The 16,142-nt window shown below is 37.3% G+C and overlaps 1 protein-coding gene across 1 annotated transcript in view; it reads left to right on the forward strand.

Moving 5' to 3' along the window:
• Nucleotides 1–16,142, forward strand: part of VPS41 (vacuolar protein sorting 41 homolog (S. cerevisiae)) — a 63,942-nt gene that overhangs the window by 15,795 nt on the left and 32,005 nt on the right. Inside the window, exons 5-8 of the mRNA XM_010187104.1 lie at nucleotides 2,860–3,006; nucleotides 4,183–4,249; nucleotides 12,861–12,958; nucleotides 15,209–15,338. Of these exons, the coding sequence (XP_010185406.1) occupies nucleotides 2,860–3,006; nucleotides 4,183–4,249; nucleotides 12,861–12,958; nucleotides 15,209–15,338 (442 nt within the window). The remainder of the gene's footprint in view (nucleotides 1–2,859; nucleotides 3,007–4,182; nucleotides 4,250–12,860; nucleotides 12,959–15,208; nucleotides 15,339–16,142) is intronic.

Here is a 16,142-nt window from a genome sequence, read left to right on the forward strand (position 1 = left end):
TGCTGACTGGTCAGTGTTCTTCATACGATTGCCACTTCTGAAGAAAGTAGCCCTACGTACCGCTGTTGGGGGTGGTTGCTACTGTACATTATTGTATAGCATAGTTTTGACCAGTGTGATTGAAGCAAACTGTCTGAATAAGGAATGCCAATGTGACTTCTTCATAAAGAAAAATAAATAGAACATCACCATCCTCACCATCATCCCTAAAAAAACCCAAGCCTGCGTGGATTTTGTAATTTCTACTGAAGTGACATTATCATATGCACTTCTAGTGTTTCAGATTATAAAAAAAATGATAGCTACAATTTCTCATTTTGGTAGGCCACTACAAAAGGCTAGACTTAGGAGAAAATAGGCCCTTTTTCCTCTAAGAGTAATTCATATTTTAAAGGGAACCATTGGTTTCATGCTGAGTGTTGCATTTCACCTATCACTGTATATCTAATTGATGGGTCAAGGTCTGTGTTTTAAAGCTTAGCAGTGAGGGTTATGTTTTTAAGGTATATCATGTCTAAATTCTGAAGTCTTATTTTAAAATGTGGAAAAAGTACTTCTGAACCCTTTCTGCTGTTTTTCCCTCCTGAAAGGAAACATTTATTAAAATATTTTAAAGCTATTGTTCTTTTACTCCTTTCAAAATCAGTTTGATATGAAATTGTTAGAGGTGGACTTTTGTTTATTTACTCTCCTTTAACAATTGCATTAGAACTGAAACTTCAATGAGTGCTTGATTGTGATAGCATTAGCTCTTCTGAAGGTTTTGTTCTTTCAGAGCCATACAATTAAAATATATATTCTAAGTGAATCTGCTGGGAATAGATAGGACAGTTGGGGAGAGCTATCCCTAGAGATGATATGCCACATCAGAACACAGAATACTAATAAAATGTTGAGAGCCATCTGTCAGAGACAAAAAGCCCTGATCAGGGCCTATATTTCAATGGAAAATGAAATGACACTTGCCCTCCAGAAGATTAATATATTTGGTTATTGGCTTTTCCCTTCCCCCTTTACCTTTTTAAAATATTTCTCCATCATCTAGCAAGGTTTGGTGTTCCATTTTTTTTCTTTCAAAGTCACAGAAAATCTTTTATAGGTTTGCTTCTTACTGTGTGTTTGTGGCTAGCTGTTTTTTTTGTTTTCTAGTGCTTCTTTTATTTCACACACTGTACATGACCTTGTGAGAAATTAGGTATTCTGAGATGGGGTCCAGGTGATTTAGGCAAGGTCTAATTCTGCTTGTCAGATTCTCAAGTAACCCATGTTTGCAGCTGTGCCCTCTTCTCCCTCCATGGCCAAGAGTGCAAGTTGTACAAACTGAGACACCTGAGGACCACATCCTTACAGGCATTAGGCTGCCTGACTCCCATTTGAGGAAGTTTTAGGCTCCTTCATGATAGGAAGTTGACTCTAAAAGTTTTTTTTGGTTCATGATGCAAATGGCAGACTTCTATGGATCTTATGCTATTGGTTTGAAAGGCACTTGAAAGGCAAGCTAGTCTATCCCATATAGGATTTGCTGCCTTGCAGGAAAACAGAAGGTGTGATATGGGTCACTTTTATCTGAAAATCATCCTTGAAGACAAAATGATAAGATTAATAAAAGACAACTTTATTAAAATGCAGTTCAAGCAAGATTGCAAATGTTATCAGGTGAGCTTAGAAAACACAAAACGTAAGCTCCTTGCTCATGTTACTCAGGGATCTGGGCTCTGGACATTGTAGATGCTGTGTTTAAAGTTTTTTTCTGAAACCTTGATAAACTGTTAACCTAAGAGATGCCAGTAGGAGTGTGTTCCATGCTCACAGTTCTTCAGTAACAAAGATTACTAAAAAAAAAAGGTGGCCCACCCCTATACCACTTACTGCTCCTTATGATTTACAAAAAATAAAAGAACCCCCATGTTTAGATTCTTTGACTTACAAATCAATCTCTACAGCTGGGGACATAGAAATGGACAGGGGGATCTTTTAAATCAGTTTTGTCACTAGAAAAATCCTAACGTAGAATGGCATCTTGGTCACTGACCTTTTGAGGTCCTTTCCATCCCCTTTCCTGTGATCATGAGAGTGGTTTTTTCTGCTCACTGAGCTTAAAGGAAATATCTACTAAAACACTTTGTTTTGTTTTGGGGACTTTTGTTTTTAAATTACTAAGAACAAGTCATTATTTAACATGAAATTAATCTCCATTTTGCTGTTGGAAAGGTTATAGCTCACCTTTTCTAAAAGGCATGGAAAAATCTGATTAATGGCTCTTTTTTTTTCCTTCTCTTTCTCTTAAATGACTTTAATCTTCCTTTCTTTAAACTTTTAGTTCTATTATTTTGAGAGATTTCCTGAGGAGTTAAAAATCTCAGCATACAAAACCAAGCATCATTTGAATATGCTTGCTTTTCTGTTTTAATGCAAGAGTAGAAATGCATTTTTGGAGAGTACGAATTGCTTTCATTTATCTTAATGAGCTGTTGCTTCACATCTTTTGTTTTTCCAGGGTGGAAATTTCTGCTTCTCTACAGGGGCTGCTATGGTAGAGATGGGATTTTTAATTTCTCCAGTAGTAGCACCAGCCCAACAAGCTGAACTGGTTCATGACTGGAGTTGCTAATCAGTCACTCATTCACTTATCATAACTTTTCACTTGGCATGTGAATTTTAAATAGCTAACTTACTCTAATCCCTGTGTTCCTTCTGTCGCTTCCTGGGTTAGATGGGTCTTTGTATCAACAGCTTTTGCCTTACCCTGAAACGTACTTCATAAACTGCTATGACTGCCTTAGTGTATAAAATAATACAGGATGTGGTGAGTAGGAGTTTGTCATACTGAATAAAGTTCTCTTGTATTTAAACTTTCAGGGTGTGAAGATCCTTGACATGATCTCCAAGCAAAGAATTACCAATGTGCCTCGAGATGACATAAGTCTTCGCCCAGATATGTATCCCTGCAGCCTTTGCTGGAAGGATAATTTAACACTGATTATTGGCTGGGGAAATTCAGTAAAGGTGCAATTACCTGTCTTTGTAATAAATGCTTGCTGTTATCACAGACAAACAGAGGATTATTTCTGAAAAGCAAAGACAATCGAAAAAAATAGAATTTGGTTTGACTACAGTGTGCAGAACTCCTGCTGCCATAGAAATGTCATTGAACTGACCCTCATGAGGAGGAGGAGTGATAGACACCCAGCAGTCAGACAGATCTCTGTGTGAGCGCACAGTGAATGTAATCCTCGAGGATGCTTCTATCCTCTGTGCCTTGGAGAGATTTCTTCTTTTGAAAGCTTTTAGTGGGCTGTTGAATTCATTTCTTTTGATTAGCCTTAAGGATAAACAACTTACCATGAGGTATTTTTGGAGGTGCTTTTTTAGAGGGTTGAGGAGGTTGCAGCTGCTGAAACAGCCACACAATTTTAGTCAACCATGGAGAAGAAAAGGGATGGGGTGGAGAACAGGCTGCGTGGGGTTTTGTTCTGCTTTCAGCAGAGAACTGGCATTTCGAATTTGTGCAAGTATGATTTACTCAGACTAGCACCTGACATGAGTTTGTTACAAGCCTGTTAGCTGTTTTCTAATAACAAACTGCTACTTTGCTGCACAGTGGGAAATTAAAAGTGCTTGGTAGGAGTAGATGGAAAGGGAGGGTAAAGTGAGGTAGGTGAAGTGTAAAAAGCTTTTGGAGCATTAAACAGAGAGTTTTACAAATTAGGAGGTTTCTCATAAGTTTGGCATCTGTCTTCCCCCTCGTATTGTGTATGCTTCACAACATTTGGGTGTTTGTATTTATTTGTATGTACATACTCTTCTCCTGTTACTGGGAGTTGCAATAGCATATTCTTACTGAAATTGGAAGGTGGTGAGACACAAAGTGTGAGAAGATACCAAAAACAAATTTACATATATGCTACAATGAAAAATCATAGCAGGCAGATATTTTCAAATTTCTCTTGTGTGATCCATCTTGCTTCTCTTCTGCCAGCATATTTATAAAGCTGTGGACTACAGCTACAACTTTGCTGTCTGTTTTTCTTCTTTAGTGAAGTTTTACAGTCTGATTTTTTCAAAATACTGGATTGCATCTCCGAGAATGTCTCAATAAGAAAAGGAGTTTCTGGGAAAAGTGAGCATTATTTTAGGAATTGAAGTTTGTTCATCATAATGATCCAAATCTCTGTTTCCTAGGTTTGCTCAGTAAAAGAACGGCATGCCAGTGAAATGCGTGACCTTCCAAACCGCTATGTGGAAATAGGTATGGTTGTACAAAATGTGCTCTTTTTCAAAACTATATCAGCTTTAAAGGTCTGTTTTCACATTCTAGCGTGAAAAAGCTATTACAGTTCAGAGGCAACATGTAGTCATAACATAAATGTTTCCTCATTTGTAGTTGTTGAGGTTATCATAATGTTCTCCTGCATAGTTGTTTGAGGTTTATTTTCTGTTTGTAGAGAATCTTAAATTCTGTGACAATCTAAAATCAGAGATCTTTGTGTGAATAGTGGATGTCTTAGCTTTCCCTTCACGCAGATTTCCTACAGAGAACTTGGTTTTTCATCTTGGTTAAATAATCAGTGTAGTAGTAAGGAGAAAACAGACACTACTTTATTCGATTATGTGTTGTTTGACTACACTACTCATAACTTTTTTTGGGGTTTTTGTTTGTTTGTTTTTTAAACATCTGTTTGGTGTAGTGCTAGAAAACTGTTTTGAATTTGTTGCCTTTTTTGCTTCTGAGTTTTAGGTTCTCCTTTGTTTTCTTATTTGTCTAGTTATGTGATGTGAATAAATTTAATTATTGCCGATTAATAGAATACGTATTCACAAAACATGTGTATTAAGTAAAGCATAAAGTGAAATTCAAAGGAAATATGATGGGGAGGAGAGGATGTAGCAAAAAAGTCACAACTGTCCCCAGAAGAAACTTTTGGGGAAAGGAAATATCTATGATGAGGTAGTGCTGGGAAGATAAATGGGCCCTCCAGGACTCTTCAGATCAGAGTGGACAACAGTTTGTAAACTTTGGTGCTTCCTCATTTTGGCTGTAATGACACAAGTTTGTAGACAAGAGTGTTCAAGCAAGATCCTGACTCATGTCAGATTAGAACGGTGTATGACATAAGCGTATACTCTGCTTTCTGGTCTCGGGAAACAATCATTTTAAAAGCACTTCTGAAAATCAACTAGGAGACTTCTTGAACTCTGGATACTGAGAGGTGGTGGCATACCTGACAGTTAACTGGGACCTGAAAGCTGTTTGTTGTTTAAGTTTACATGATCCCACAATTAACTGTAAAATTCTAGGGTATTTGAGAGAATTTTGTCAAAAGCTCAGTCTTGAGTTTTAGCCTCAGACCTTTTATATATTTTTTTCTATACCTGTAAGTAGCTTTTAGACAATAATTAAATGTGTTTTTTTATGTAGTGACAAGTGAACAGAGGCAGTTTCTGCTTCAGCTGTAATGTATCTGCATGGAGAAAGCTAGTCTTACCTGACTGTCCATTGGAACGTCATTAAAATAAAATAAAATAAAATAAAATAAAATAAAATGCTGTCATCAGACTATTTAGGTGCAGAGTTGAAGATTAGAGATTTCTGTGGAAGTGACTTTTTCATCTTACAGTTTTTAGCCTAAAATCTTCTCCGTATTCTTCAGGACTGGCATTTTATCTCAACCTATTAATGATGTGTTTTCAATTTTTCTTTCTGGTTTCAGGTCAAAGCACTGAAACAGCTCTGCCAAATGCTGTCAGCAGCACTCATTGAAATGTGGGTATTAGATTGGGAGAGAAAAGAGACAGGCATTATTTGTTCAAGTCTTAATATAAATTACAATAGCTTTTGATGTAGATAGAAGGTCTTCTTGAGAGGCATGTATGTCATGCCATGGTATCTAGTTCAATTTTGTTTCAACTTTACTTCTGAAAGGCATAGCTGGAAGGTCCAATATTATTAATGGGCAGACCAGCAACCAGTATAGTTTTTTTGCAAGGCCATTTATATTCTACGTGGATGCATAAGCTGATATGCTTTCATAATGTAAAGAATTTATACAAGGCAAGAATATCCTCCAACTGGAGTAGGAGACTACGTAGGTGCTTCTCTGCTCATCAGGGTAATACATATGAATTATATGATGATGCAGTGTTTCCTCTTGTCTCAACAGCTCCAGATTTATGCTCTTTTAGAGCCATTCTGAGGGCCTTAAAGTTCCACAACAGTATCATAGTAAACTATGGCATTAGTCTATCATTAAAGTTTCTTCAGTGGTTTGCAGCCTAGTGAATAAGGAAACAGCATTTCCTGCATTGCAAGTTAGGTACATAGGATCCTGTGTAACAAGGTGCTCCTCATCTTCTGATTCTGTCTTGTCACATAGCTATACTTACACTGAGGCAGGAAATAAATATGGTGTCTACCATGATGCTAAACCAGACAGCCCGTAATGTGGGAAAGTAACACCACTAAACTGTTCTAGCTGCTTTAAAGAAGGTAATGCTGTGATTGCTGTAATGCTGTCAGAGAAATTAGATTATACAGGTCTGGTGCATTGAGATCAGCGTGGCATTGCTAATTTTATTTACATCTTTCAGTACATTAGTGGTGCTTTTCTTCAGTAATCTTTTCCATTGTCTCTGGTTATATGTTACAGTTCATTGCCTCTGTGGGTCTTCATTCAGTGTTGAAGATAAACTCCAGTGAAATGTTTCTATTTAGGTTTAAATGTATGTTAGCTGAGCAGATCCTATCAGTTTAGCTCTGTCAGCTACCTCTGTGAAGTAGTGTATTGATTAGAAAGTATTGGTATTGAATTACAGGCTTAACGTGGACTAAATGCCTTTGTGATCCTTCTTAAAGAGTGCTTAACCTCTGTGCTCACCCCTGATGCACGTACAAAAGCTGTAATGCTGGACAGCTTCTGGACTGAACAGGGAACCCTTTCTCGACTGGAGCCCATGAGAAGGCTGGTTGCTGAAGAACTAATTAGAACTTTGCAGTTAATACGATACTTTTTCAAAGTGAAATGGGGCATGTTGTCTTCGATGGACTTGTCAGGTAGCTTGGGATTTTATATACTTTTATGGAGAAGTACTTTCTCTCTGCCTCAGTTACTCAGGGTGTTAATGATAGCAGGAAATAGAGATTAACACTGGAAGCCAGTAAAAGACTTGAAGTCAATTTGAAACTCCCTATTCAATTTATTTTAGCCCAAATATTATCTGAGCAATCTCAGCTTAATTCTAGGTGCCATCCAGACAGCAGTGCCTCTGTAACACTTGTCTCCCCTCTGCATTCCCCCAAATTCCCCACAAAGTAGCTTTCTGGTTTAAGAATTGCATGTTTTGTGGATATGCTTGTAACAGCACATCTATGTGTTTTACAAGGGAATAGCTATGTAACTGCATGGCGTGTTACCACCCAGCATTGGCACTGCACATTTTTATCTAAAAAGAAAACATGGGAGTATTTTTTTTTCTTGGTTTGTGACATAAGATTCTGACATCTACATTACTAACATTTTTCTCTCTATATAGATGGAACTCAGAGCTTAATTAATGAATGTGATGAGCAGGAAATTAACTGTAACTAAATGTCATCAACTTTTTATACTGATTTATGCAAACATCTCATGGAGCAATTCTGCTACACTCTGAGAAGCAAATTGCCAAAAAAAAACCCGAACAAAAAAACAACAAAAAAACCCCAACCCATTTATATAGCTGATTCCTTTTGGAATTTTGTTCATCCTGTTTTGCCACAAGCCAAACAAATAATTTATAAATTTCTTGATAAAATTAGTCAAGACTATTAGACTTCTGAATATGTTTGCTGTTGGTAATAACATTTTCTCAGTTCAATGTGTAAAGAAAAAGAGTTTTTTCAGAAAATGGACTTTGAAGCTTTGAAACTTAAGCTCCTGACTTTCCAGTTATTATCAAGGATTCCATGGGATTTCCTTAAAGGAAAGGTTGTGTCTGTAGTTAGTTGAACAGGCAATTGCCATATTTCTAAAGCTGATTTTTATTGATGTGTGAGATGGAATAGGGGTTAGCGCCATGGCAGCACTTCTGTTTCACACAACCTAACTGCAGGTTGAAAAGCAAGTTGTAATACTGCTTACAGTAGACAAAACATTTTTCTAGTTTAATTGAAAGAGTAGACCTCACCAAATGAATGATTACTGACATGATGAGATAGTGAGTTTTTTTTCCTGATGTTTCTGATTATGTGATACTATAATTGAGAGAAATTGTTTTGTTTAGTAGCAAAATTCTTGCTCATTTCCATTTTGTGATGGTAGCAAGTAGTAAGACAACAACTTTCAGTGACAGAGGCTCTACAGAGTCGATGTTAAGCCTAGTTGTGGGGTTTTTTTGTTCAGTGATTGTATTCAATTAACAGTATAATTTTAACTGCCCTGCTTTAATGAAAATGCTCATCCTCATTGCCCTGTGGCATTCGAAGTTATATGTAGAATGATTGATTATAGTTGCTAAATTTTCTCGGCATCTTTTCTGAACCTTCAAAATTTGAACAAAAATAAATTTGAGTATGGCTTTTCCAACCATTTTGATTATAAATAAATAGTAAAGGATGGGAATTCCAAGTTTGGAAGCACCAGTTTTTGCTAATCATTGATGTACAGGACCCGCCATTGATTTTATTCTTACCCTACCCCTCTTCCTACTTAAATTCAAAGAAAAAGGTAGTCCATTAAAATGCCATCACAGTGTGTACATGATTAGGTAAATAATTGCTTTTTTTTACATATATGGTTGTGGCAGATGCACCCACCCTACTAAAGACCTGAGAAAGACCCAACAAAAGACAGTGCTAAAGTTTCTGGCCCTGGTGGCGCCAGGACTGCCTCCCCCCTCACAGCTCATGTCTGGGCCACACAGTGGGGGTCAAAGGAGGGAAAGTTGGGGTCCTCAGCCAGTAGGGGGTGACACGACCATGTATTGATCACAGATCAGATTCGACCAGGGTATAAATGGGGCCCCGCCGGAGGACTCATTTGAGTCGGTCCTCCTCGGAGCAGCGGGTCTGCAGTCGGGGACTCTTCCCCTTGAGTTGGGACGCCACTTAAGGAAACTTCTCGAGATTGAGAGTCCTCCCTTTTTGGTGAGTGAGTGAGTGCACATTTTGTATCGTTTGGCCTAAAACTTAAGAATTCTTAACTCAGCTGTGTCTGGTAATATTCCCAACCAGCATATCGAACCTATATTTGTTGAATGTCAGTGGGATGTTGTTTTGGTGAATGAAGTTTTGTCTGCTTCATTTCATCCGTGACAATGGTACAGGTAGAAAATTTGCAGGGAGTTGCAATGATACTCAAACACACATAAAGTACCTTCATGTGGATTACTTCACTGTTCCTCCCCAGAAGGCTGCAGTTTCTTTTGAGTTGCAGTTGACATTTCTTTAACTGGGCTTTCTGAACTTTCTGCTCAGGCTTCTAGTTAGAGGTCTGTCTGCCCTGGAAACTTGACTGACAGCTGTTGTCGAGTCTTATGAGAGGTAGAAACAATTTGTAAGGAAATAATTAAATGCTGGGGCAGGTGTTCGTATATAAAGATTTTCACAGAAAAATAAGGATGTTAAAAAAATACGATATTTTCATTTTCTTCAAGTATTATGTTGGATAGTACATTTAAAAGTAAGAATATTCTTTCATTTCAATGAAAATATACCATGTGTATATGTTTATACTTTGTGATTTGCTTCTATCCATCTAAATACAGCTTAAGTGTTACTTATATTGGACCTTTTCTGGTCCTCTAGCTGGACATACTGTGGAAAAAAGAAAGAAAAAAGGCTTTTTGTATTTTGTATCAAATGCAACTGTATGCACATGATCATAGCTAATAAAAACATGATATTTTGTGTTCTGTTTTGTTTTGCACAAATAACCTAGCTAAGTAAAAGTACTGGTGGTGGACATACCATCTTGGAAACACTTAAGAGGATGCTGTAGTGTGGCCTACAGCAATGACCGCAAGTTTTGCAGGTGTACCTGAGGTAGCTGGCTAAACGGTAGTTTGGGAATGTGTAGTGGCATCACCCCAGCAGCTAACAGTGCACCGGAGTTCTAGGTAAACTGGGCCAGTTCATTCATGGTGCTTTGTGGCTCCACTGGTGTATATATATGAGTGAACTAGCTAAAATTTAGCCTGTGTGTTGGCTTTTCCATTTCTTTCCCATATCATATGGAATTAAAAGAAAAAAAAAATCCTTTTTCTCCACATGTAGAGTTTCATGTTAATTCTCTGCATGCTAGTTCAGCTTTTTTCTTACATTTCCAAAAGACAATGTCAGAAACTTGGCCCCTTTGAAATCAAGGGGATTGATTGTAGCCAGAAATTCAATCTGTAAATCTGCAGTGGAAAAGCAGGGACTGCTTTCTGAGATTTCATTAAATGAAATAGACTTCATTTAGTCTCAGTCTACCACGTGTGTCTAGATCTTTAAATTCCAGAGAAGGTTGCTTTATGGAGTTTGGGTAAATAATGTAGCACACATTGTTTTATTTCTGTGGTGTGATGTGTTTCATATGTTTTCTTTAATGAACAACAAAAAAAGATTTACAGGTTTCTTCTTTTTGCTTCCTGGTAATTTGTTTGACAGCTGTACCTAGATGCTGAACATAGAGTAGATCCATTGTCAGCATATCTTCCATCTTGTCTTATGACAGGCATAAACATGTATGACACATGGCCATACCTCGATCATTCCCATTTACTGGAGTGCTATGTTTGTTTTAATTATTTTGGATCCTCTTCAAATTAAAAACACTTCTGCAGTGCCTCTATGTTGGGGGTTTTTTCCCCCTTTGATCACAACAAAGTGTCCAGAGAGTAAGTCAAATTAACCTATTAGTGTTCTGTGGAGCTATAATTTTTGTCAGTAAGACTTTTTTGATTAGCTGCATCAAAGGTTTTCATCAAGTCAAGAAGCACTGTCTATGCCTTTGTTCTAGGTTGTAGCAGCAGAGCTAGAGCATTGTGTTTCAACAAGGCCTCTTGAGGAGGATGATCTAAGAGAAAGCTGAAAGTGAAACCAATGAAACTAAACTCTCTTTAAAAATAAAACTGGAAGTGATGATTTTTATTTGTTCATTTATTTTTTGTCTTGCAGAATAGTGCTACTGCTTGATCCTAAACACACCATTATGTGAATGTTACAAACATTTTCACTGGCAAAGGAACTAAAGTTCCAGTGAAAATCAAAAAAACACACATGGGTATTTTTACAACTGTCTGCATAATCTTTAGAAATATACCATTCACCACACTGTTTTCGTCTCCACATTCAAACCACGGTATTTCATATGCCTTTGAGAGCCTTCTCTTGTCACTTAAGAAAGCTGAAATGAAAGTTTCTCTGCTTGTCCTTCTAGCCAGAATTATGGATTTGACTTTGTTTTTTCTTTTCCATGTTTTTCTGCCTGCCTTCCATATGCCTTTAAAATGCCAAATACTAAATTGTAATCTGGGAATAAGATATATTATGTAGATGTTTCTGACATAGTTTGTTTAAAATAATCAGAGCTACATGTGATTTCAGTCAAAGTAATCTCATCAGTCTTGCAGGCTAGAACAGAATAATTACATACAGAATTACAAATGTGAACCTATTCTCTCCTGAAATAGATTGCGTGCTCTACCCTTGTACTGAGCTTTGGTTCCCCAGTGATGTCAAAGTGTCAGCAGTCATTAAGAGAAAAACAATATTTGCTTATTCATTGAGAGACAGGTGTCAAATCTGTACTTTACTTGATAGTATTTTTTTCTCCTTTAGCAGAAGCACAATTATTTCTCCTGTTCCTTCTTATTACCTTAGATAAAGAAAATTAACTATATTTTTAGTGTCATTATGCTACATTTTGTGTTTGCTGTGCTAAAATAATCAGTAACTATTTCAGTAAACAGTAGACTTTAGTAATGTAGTGTGCTAAGCAGTAAGCGAGGAAACTTTGTTTTTTCTACTTATGCTTAGGTTCTTCTAAAACCATGCTTTAGAACGTTTAAAATTATGATGCATCTGATACATTTGTAAAAGCTTTTAGGGATAAGTTTTTCTAATACCAGCATTCGGATTCGTTTTGGGCATCATGAGAGAGGAGCTCACTAAAAGAGCTTCCAAGATGTTGAATGCCTGCACTGTAGATCCAACAGAATAAAACAAAATAGCTGTTTCTATGGCAGAAGCCTGCTTTAATGAGCCTTTTTGTAAATACACTTCAGCTCTCTTTTTTCTTTCTCTTTCTCAAAATAGTCATCACAGAACTGTCTCAATTTCAAGACCAATTTTAGGCAATTAGATTTTCAGTTTTATGAACAAGAAAAGGGACTCTAACTGTATGCTCTTTATAGCAAGAGTATCTGTAAATCTTCCTGTGATGATAAACAAATAATGCTCTGTGTGTTTTCATACATCATACCTATAAGTGTAGCAAGTGTGGTTCTGTTACAGCCACATAACTTGCTGCAAATATGCAAACCAATGAAGGTGTTCAATTTATTGCCTGTTTTATTGAGTTGGTTTTGCTTTGTTTTTTTTCAATGTGATTACTGAAAATCGGGCTGACCATTCATTTCAAGTGTTTCATCTCTAGCATGTCCTGGAGCACAAACATTTCTTCCTGCAAGCTTTAGTGGAATTTAATCTGTTAAATGTAATTTTTCATCTTGCTTATCCAACTGGGAAGTCTATAGGTTTATTATATGTATTGAGTCTTCATTTCTCTGAAGTGCTACTGCATGGTGTTGATTGCTGCTGAAAATCAGTTGTGTGTTTTTCTTCAGGAGTAGTTCATACACATTCATTTATTTAATAATCTGTTGTCTTTCCTGTATTTCAGTTTTCCAATTCGACACCGAATTCTTTATCAGTGGACTTGCACCTCTTTGTGACCAGCTTGTTATACTTTCATATGTAAAGGAGATTTCTGAAAAAATGGTAACTATTTTTATGTTTGAGTTTTTTCACAGCACTTAACTGCCCTTTGAGTTGGGCCTTAAACCAGTCATGTAGATCTGATTATCTGAAAAAATTTGTGGTCCACTGGTAGTGAACAGTGCTTGAAACTTCTCTGACCCATACAATAAGGTCAGTTGAGGTGATGCTGAAGACTAATGTACTTGCCTTTCAGAAATCCTGTCTGAGTTCCTTTATTTCTTGCAGGAGGCAGAGAAGGTCTCTAGACCTCTATTCTCTCTCCTTTTTCCTTCCTTTCCCCCCCCCTCTTTTTTCTCTCATTTTCTCTCTTTCTTTCCACTAATCTTTTTTAGCCGTAAGAGAGGCTTGATGACACTGCATCTTAGAAGAAATGAGAGTAGTGAAGCTGATCAACTCAAGCAATGCGAGTCACTGTGGCAGTGGTCAGATGCGTGATTGTGAGCAAGTGGCATCATTGTCTCCCTTGCTTTGAAGACCTTTAGTTGTGTGCACCCTGATATGTGTGTAGATAGGTAGAAATTAGAATTCATGTCAGCCATTTCTACTGTGCACGGGTGAGTGCTGTGTCTGGTCTCCAACATTTATTTCATATTGCCAAATAAAAGGTGAGGCAGTAGAGGAAATCCTTGAAGTTGTGATGTGAGAATGGCAGATGCTCTTGATCGTCTTTTCGATAGTACGTCTGCATTAGACAACCATCACCATAGTAACCTTAAGCAACTGGGTGCACAAGTTGCTAGGCAATGAAATGCCGTGTGTTCAAACAAACACTCAAGCCTGCTGAAATCAATAGGGTTAGCTTCCAGCTCTGCTGCAGGATGTCAGATTATTATTTCTATATTTATGTTAAGGAGAAAAATAATGTCACAGCAGAGTTTCCCAAGAGAGCTGGTACTCTTTAGTGCAGGAGAGTCAGTGAAAGAGAAGGAGGCAAACAAATGGAATAAGGCAGAGGGAGGAAAAGGTGTGTTGAAATGCTGGGGAACAAGGAAATTGGGAAGCCACTGTTAATGTAGTAGCAGCATGGGAAGGAGGTAATGACTGATAAAGGGATTTCAATTGCTTCAGGAAAGAAAGATGAAAAGAGTATTTTGGGTAGTATAATATTAATAGCACATATAAGAGAGATTTTTTTTTCATGTATTTGCTTTTAATTGGCTTTTTAAACAAACTCCAGATGCTGAACTTCTCCATTCTCTGAGTAACTCTGGCAAGGAAACATAAGTACTCTCCTCTCTGTGCCCTGGTGTACTGCTTGCTACAAATGCTGTTGGGTTGTGAAGAACACTGTTTCCCCTATACTTGATTTCACAGCTTTCAAATGTCAGCTTCTACTTGTTACAAATTGGATCAGAATTGAACTCATGTGTTGCTTTGATTATTTTTTTATTATTATTATTATTTTTCACTTGCACTGGAACAGTGAAATTAATAAAAGGCCTGAGTGGTGCTGCTGCTATTTGGGTAGGCTAGAGCAGTGTAAATTCAGTTTGTATGTCTTACCGTTCTTTCATTCTGTATTTTGTTATAATTCACAGCCAGAAGTAAAAAAAAAAGGGGATTGTCTTGGACCTTGACTAATTGAAGACAGCAGTTTCCCTTGGATGGAAGATGAAAATCTAAGATGTCTTCTTAACAATAGCACCTACATTGAACTTGAAAGTTCGCATTACTCGAAGATCATCAGCACAGCAAGGATTTTAGCTTGTGCTCAGATTATTCTTTCCCTTGCTGCTGCTGGACGCTTAAAAGTGCAAACTTAAACACCAACTGAAAAAAACCTAAGTTTCTACGAGAATATCATTGCTTCATAGAGCTGTGTCCTTCAGGGCCTGAGCCCAGCTGAGAATATGGCTTAAATTGTTCTGTTGCTTGTTGAATGCAATGGTTGATGATCATCTCTGATATCCCTGAAAAACTCTGTGACCAAAAGCAGAAAAATAGTGACCAAACTGAGAGGGATGATTAGACCTGTGTCTTGTCTAAACCTCCTTCTCTGTTCTAATTTGTTCAAAGGAAGCAAGCCAGAAGTGGGAATAACTTTCCTTTGTGTTTCAGATGCAATTACAGCTAGTTAATGGAGCACAACTTTGCAACTTATATGGTTGCAACTGAGTACCCAGTGCAAATTACTGGACCTTTGGGAATGTTTGCAGCTGTTGGATTTCAGCCTTGTTTGTAGATAACCATCAGTTGGCATTACTAAGATAAATCATGTAGGACGCAACTAAGACGTTTGTGTTTTTCTAGGAAGTGGAGTGTTGTGCAAGGCCTAGACTGGATATTGTACAACCCCTACCTGAGTCATGTGAAGAGATCTCTTCTGATGCACTAACAGTACGAGGATTTCAGGAAAATGAATGTAGAGATTATCATTTAGGTAGGTGTTCTTAATATTGTTTTGTTTTATTTTCATAACTTTGTTAAAAAAGACTTGATTTGAGAGGACTCAGCATCCTTCATTTTCGTCATCTTCTTGAATACATGTCTATAACTGCTTATGAAACTAGTGTAAAGTGGAAATCTACAAGAACCAGTCACATGAAAGAAAACAAATGTGCATATTTAAACATAATGATTTCTAATGGCAGCTATTAATTCAGACATACCGGGAAAGGCAGAAATATATATCTGATGTAAAGTCCAGTACCTTGGAAGGCAGTATCTTTGATGGAGATGTGATCCATAGCAACTCTTGTGTCTCTTTGGGCACAAACAGCTTCAGGAATAGTGAAATGAATGTCTGGAAAAGCTGCTTTAGAGCCAAAGATGGAATAGAAATTATTAAACAGTAAGATGCACCTGAATCAACTTAAAAGGCACTTAGCTTCCCTGTACTGACAAAGCTGTCGGCATATAGCAGACCTCAGACTGGTAAAATGTAATGAACAGAAACTGAAGTTTGGCAAGTCCAGCCTAAAAGATAGTTTTCTGATATATGTGTTGTAGTTCAGAAAGATGCATGGCAAAGCTGATGCAGAATTCCTTGGTGAAGATGATATATCGTGTGTTATGCAGAAATATTCCTTCTGGCTTTTAAAATCCATGAATCTGATTTTTAAGCATCTTCTCTGGCAGCATACAGTCTGTTTCCTCCTGATCTCCAAAACATGTCTGTTACTATCAGTAGAATTGGGATTTCTTTATACCTGTCCCTAAGCAAAACATTGATGCCCACAGTTTT

Source organism: Mesitornis unicolor, unplaced genomic scaffold (assembly GCF_000695765.1).
Source record: "Mesitornis unicolor isolate BGI_N332 unplaced genomic scaffold, ASM69576v1 scaffold40726, whole genome shotgun sequence".
Classification (NCBI taxonomy): Eukaryota; Metazoa; Chordata; class Aves; order Mesitornithiformes; family Mesitornithidae; genus Mesitornis; species Mesitornis unicolor.